Raw genomic sequence first — 5,272 nt, forward strand, 5'->3', positions numbered from 1 at the left:
TTGCACCAGCTCTGTATTTAACTTTCCCTGTGGGTCTTCCTCCAGAGACCAAGCAGACACGGTCTCAGAGCTCATGATGGTGGACAGCAGGGAGCTAGTTGGACCAGTTACGCAGTTGATTACAAAGACATGTTACATTGGTGGCAGATTATAGGGGGCTGACTTTGCACAGCGTTATTCCCATAAAATAACCCCAAATCTGACTATTTTGGGTTATTAAAATAGCTAATGCTCAAACTTGTCAATACTTTTATTCTATATTTTAATAAGAATATTATTCTACAATAATGATTAAAGACTGCTGTAACCTAGTTTGAATAACATTCAAATTTAAGCAAAGCAATGTTTTTCAGAACATATAGTTTTTATAGTATTTCTCATATCCTATCCCAAAAAGCTTGACAGCGTATGTTCTACTTTAGATTCATAATTTAATACCTATTTTCTAGTTACTGAGCAAAGCATGTATAATTAGAACAGTATATGCACGCATGCATGATGATATGGTCTTGAATCCTACTTAGAAGTGAGTGAAATGCGTACCGTTGTTATTTTTAATAAATGTGATTTATAAAGTAAATTACTAAGACTGTAAATATAGAAAGTGGACATGACAGCTCCCCAAAAGTGTAATGTACACATCCCGATCGCCCTGTAGTGGCTGGCTACAGTATAAAGCCCATCTCCTCCATGTCAGTGGATAGGACATGAACCAAATTAAAGTAAAAGTACACATCAAATAAATACCTTGATGGTTTCTGTCATTTTAGGGAGTTCTTATCACACTGATGTATGATCAAGTCTTTATTTTCGGCTACTTTTTTTTGTTATTTGATAACTAAAACATCAAATAACTGTAGATACTCTGGCTCACACCACGACCTCTACTGTGCAGTCTCTGGCTTCAGAAAATGCTAAAATATCTGATAGCAGATATTTTGGCTAATTTTTGTACAATGGGAGGAAGTGGAGATTCATCGTCCATCCGTCGTCTATATGGTAACCTCCAGCTACCACCATCATGCACTCACAGCCTCCTATATGTTCTAGGTAATTGTCTAGTAACTCTACAGATATTTAGTCATTTTCATCTGCTTGACGTTGCCAAGAAGTTTATCTTGTAAAAGTAAAACCCATGTAACTGTGCATGCTGTATCACAGTGCAGTAAAAAAATTGGAGCCTTAATTTGCGTGTGTGCGTGTGCGTGAACACACTTTGGTTTCTTTGTGAAGACAAACGATGTTGAGGCACTGGGGAGTTGAGCCCATGATGCCAGTGTAATCCTTCTGATTACAGAGAGCACACAGTCTCTCGGGGGCTGATCACAGAGCTCTGGACAGTCAATTCACAGGTGGCCTTTGTGTGTGTGGGCATCTGTTGTTAAATGTGACACACACATAGTAAAGGAAGCAGACAGGAGAGTGTAGCTTATGAAGCCAACTTGGACTATAGGACATAGCATGCAATAAGCACTTTAAGTTTGCATCAGCAGCTGTGCATGTCTCTCTTTGCCTGAATGAACTCTGACTCAGGACGACATTACATCTTTCACTGTTCATCTTTTAACGTGAGCTTTGACATGCATGCACCTTTTTTCTCTGGTGTGTAGGACATGCCATTAGCTCCAGTGATGAATCCCATCAGTGTGTGGTTGGAGGCAGTGTTTAGGAAGGGCAGAGCTGCTTTTTCCACTTCTCATGATGTGTACTAATTCTCTCGAGCCCTACAGGTATGAGCTTCAAACAGGCACGAGACGCCTCTGTCTCCACCGGCAGAGCAGAGACTAGGACTAATCGCAGCGGGCGCCACACACCTCAGGAAGGTAGCAATTTTCCTTCATCACCGTTAAATCCTGCTTAAAAGAACCGGATTCCGCAGACCTAATTACAAGGTGTTAATAATAACAATGTAATGACAGTCATTTTAAGGCCTGCCCCAAACCATAATCCATCTCCCGACTGACTCTCACATTTCAGTGTGTGCTTGCCGTACGGTGAGGTCTGAATTTTAAGAGCACCGTAATGCTCATTGATCACCATTGTGATTCTCCCACAATTGGTGTGTCAGGTCGAGCGAGTCGGGGCTTGAATCAGGAGCTCTGTCAGCTTTTGTTAAGTGGAACCACAGCTGTTCAGATGTCCCACTGATGCCTTTCATCCACCAGCCTAATTGAAGGATGGGAAAGAGTTAAGCATATATAAGTGGATTCTTTCCCCCCCACTATACAAGGCCTGAGTCTTGTCAACTTTTCTCATGCATTAATCCACAACTTCAAATCTGTTTTCCTGTGCTTTTAGTGTGAAACATTTTGTTTGCATTCAGTCTGTGGACGTCTGTAATTATGACAAAGCCTCGTGAGCCTTCTTCACGAACCAGTCTCACTGTGTTTCCTAATTGTCACTAAATGGATGTGATGTCTGGCTGACCTGCTGTCTGCCTGGGGGTGTGGCCCCACAGGAATCCCGTTGAGAGCGTCCCAAACACGGCGTCCTATCACGAGTCCGCCCCCCCAAAACCCCTGGATCAGGACGCATCACTGGCTCGAAGTCTCTAGTACCTCCCAAAGTTTTCCCAGCTCCAACTTTTGTCAACTTTGTGACAACTAGGGATAAGTAACGGCCGGGTTTCTCTCCGTGTGAGCGCCGCCTGTGTTTCCTGGATTGGGATCGGATATCGTTTTTGTGAAAAGAAGAAAAGCCATGTCTTCGCCGGAGGACTGGAGAGACGGGTTTCCCACAGTCGAGGCTGAACAGCCACCGCGACTGAGGAGGTGCGGGGCGCAGGTGTCGCGTCTGCCCTTCAGCGTGGAGGCGCTCATGTCGGACAGGAAGCCGTCGGACAGAGCCAAGAGACATGACGCTTTGAGTGAACATCAGGAGATCGGGCCTGAGTTCCGCCAGCACCTAGTATCTGTCAAAAGCGAACCCTCGGAGGCAGGGGACGGTGCGTCTTGGATTTCCAGCTCCATGAAGATGTCCTCGCCACCCCGTAAGTGTTTGTCTTGAATTATTCATCAGAATGGATTTGCTATTAAATAATGGGTTTTATTATGGTTATTTCTTTGGGGGCTATACTTCACGTTTGAGATATCAAGGTAATAGCAAAGAACGCAAGGAATCTGTTCACAGCTGGTTCTGAGATTATAACTGATAAATAAATTAAGGAGATATCCATATAGGTCAAATGTATCGATGCTCAGCTAATGTTTTAGTCAAGGAAAAGGACACACATAAGACATGCAGAACAAATAATAATATAGTATAATTTAAATACACTTTAAAATGCCTTCACTACTTTTTCGTTTTCTTCTGTTTGTGGCTGTGCCAATAGTATTTGGAAATTGTAACTAGACATATTTTTAAACCAGATTATTTTAAATGAAAATATCATTCCATCTTTCCATTAACTGTCCCTAACCCATATACCATCAATTTGCTCCACTATATATTGGAAAACAGTAGCAGACAAACATTTTGTGAAGCAGCAAACTAAGATTTTTTTTCCCGATAAATCAATCAATACTAACAACAAATGTGTTGATAGTTCATTTTTGGGGTTAGTAATGAATAACCTAATAATTAACTAATCGGTGCAGGCCTTATTCAGCTACTTGGATATTAAACCCATCAACTTTTCTATTCGTCCAACCAAGTTATGGCCTCACTGTTTTCTCATGTCCTTCAGGGCAGCTCAGTCCACCAGTTTGCTCCTTGAGGAAGCACAAAACCAACCGCAAGCCTCGCACTCCCTTCACCACCACGCAGCTCCTGGCACTGGAGAGGAAGTTTCGTCAGAAGCAGTACCTGTCCATCGCAGAGCGGGCCGAGTTTTCCTCCTCACTATCGTTGTCTGAGACCCAGGTCAAGATCTGGTTCCAGAACCGACGAGCGAAGGCCAAGAGGCTTCAGGAGGCCGAGGTGGAGAAACTCAAAATGGCAGCTGGTGTTGGACACAAGACTGTGCTGCACCCAGGCTTCTCGTCTTTAACCTTCCCCCTCAGTGTTAACATGCAGGCCGGTTCAGCAGCGCTCTACGGACTGGGCTGCTCGTACAGCTGCAGCCCCGTCCTCCCTGCTGCACATCTGGCCTTGTACACCCCACAGGTCGGATACAGACTTTTCCACCTCTCCTGAAGGCGAGCTGCATTATTCAAACAAAATGTTGTGGATATTTATGGAGCTAAATGAGCATGCATCACGCCATACACCACTCGTGTGCAAATGATCTGAACTGGAGCTGAGGCTCTTAAACAAGGACATTATATAAATGTCCTTACACTTGATAAGACAGACTATGGATGGACGAGGAAACAGCACCCAACATTCTTTCTTTGACGTTTGTCAGGGCTGATTCAGCACGGGTCACTGGTAATGAAGGGAATATTGATCAGGCCACATGTAGCATATTATCGTCCTAAACACCAGTTTGCATATATTCTAGAGTTTTGATTATCTACTTTTTGTATATCCTGGATGATTATTTCTCACTTGCCAGCCTTGAATGAAGATAAACTCATCTGAGAAAATGTAGTTTTAGAATTGACAGTTTGGCCAAGTGAAGTGCATGCTTGTACAAAAGCCAAAGTATTGGCATCATATTAGTTTATGATAACCCTGAGATTCATATATTTCATGTTAAATATCGACTTTTTTTAAAGTTGGTATTTTTTGTTTGATATTAAACTAAAGCTTTTAGTTTACCCTCTATTTTGGATCTCTTTGCTTGTTTGTGAGAAACTCACAGGACCAAGTAGCTGATCTCTGTGAAAACCAGCTTTTCTCAAATGCATTTATCCTGTAATATACAATCTTTAAATGTGTGTTGCAGCTGTCTTAGTCTGGTCTCCCGTCTCTTTTGGACATCCAGCTGCTTCATCTTGGGTCCTGCTCATCCACCAAGTCTCGATTTCAGTCAGTATCGATTTGACTATTATCACTAATAACACAGACTCTGTCGCTCTTCTTCCAAGTGTACCTGGTTATTTTTCCTACTTTCAGGTTTAGAATGTATGAAAAAGTCAAATGCAGCTTGATGGATTTCTAACTCTGGAAATAAATGTTTAGTTCCATCTTGAAGAATCACATTTTCCATTCCTCTGGCTCCTTTGGATGTATTGCCCTATAGAGGATGTAAAACCTGCCTCTGTAGGAGTTTTTACATGATCTAAGCTGATTAGTTGACTCAGCAGTAGATAATTTAGGCTTAACAAGTGCAGCAATCTTACTAAACAAGGAGTTCCTCTGTGATTCATTGAATTTAAAAAAGACAACT

General features: G+C 42.3%; 1 protein-coding gene across 1 annotated transcript; it reads left to right on the forward strand.

Moving 5' to 3' along the window:
• The first annotated feature begins 2,503 nt into the window (after nucleotides 1-2,503).
• Nucleotides 2,504-4,707, forward strand: LOC128446201 (homeobox protein MSX-2). The gene is made up of 2 exons (XM_053429190.1): nucleotides 2,504-2,989; nucleotides 3,686-4,707. Exons 1-2 carry the CDS (start codon nucleotides 2,701-2,703, stop codon nucleotides 4,132-4,134), a joined length of 738 nt encoding a protein of 245 aa, XP_053285165.1. The 5' UTR covers nucleotides 2,504-2,700; the 3' UTR covers nucleotides 4,135-4,707.
• The last annotated feature ends 565 nt before the right edge of the window (nucleotides 4,708-5,272 follow it).

Source organism: Pleuronectes platessa, chromosome 8, assembly GCF_947347685.1.
Source record: "Pleuronectes platessa chromosome 8, fPlePla1.1, whole genome shotgun sequence".
Lineage (NCBI taxonomy): Eukaryota > Metazoa > Chordata > Actinopteri > Pleuronectiformes > Pleuronectidae > Pleuronectes > Pleuronectes platessa.

Bases quoted from the DNA above. Each gene is read 5' to 3' on its own strand.
- LOC128446201 (XM_053429190.1), top strand. From the start codon at position 2,701: ATGTCTTCGCCGGAGGACTGGAGAGACGGGTTTCCCACAGTCGAGGCT. The intron at 2,990-3,685 runs GTAAGTGTTTGT...CATGTCCTTCAG, and splicing joins GAAGATGTCCTCGCCACCCC to GGCAGCTCAGTCCACCAGTT.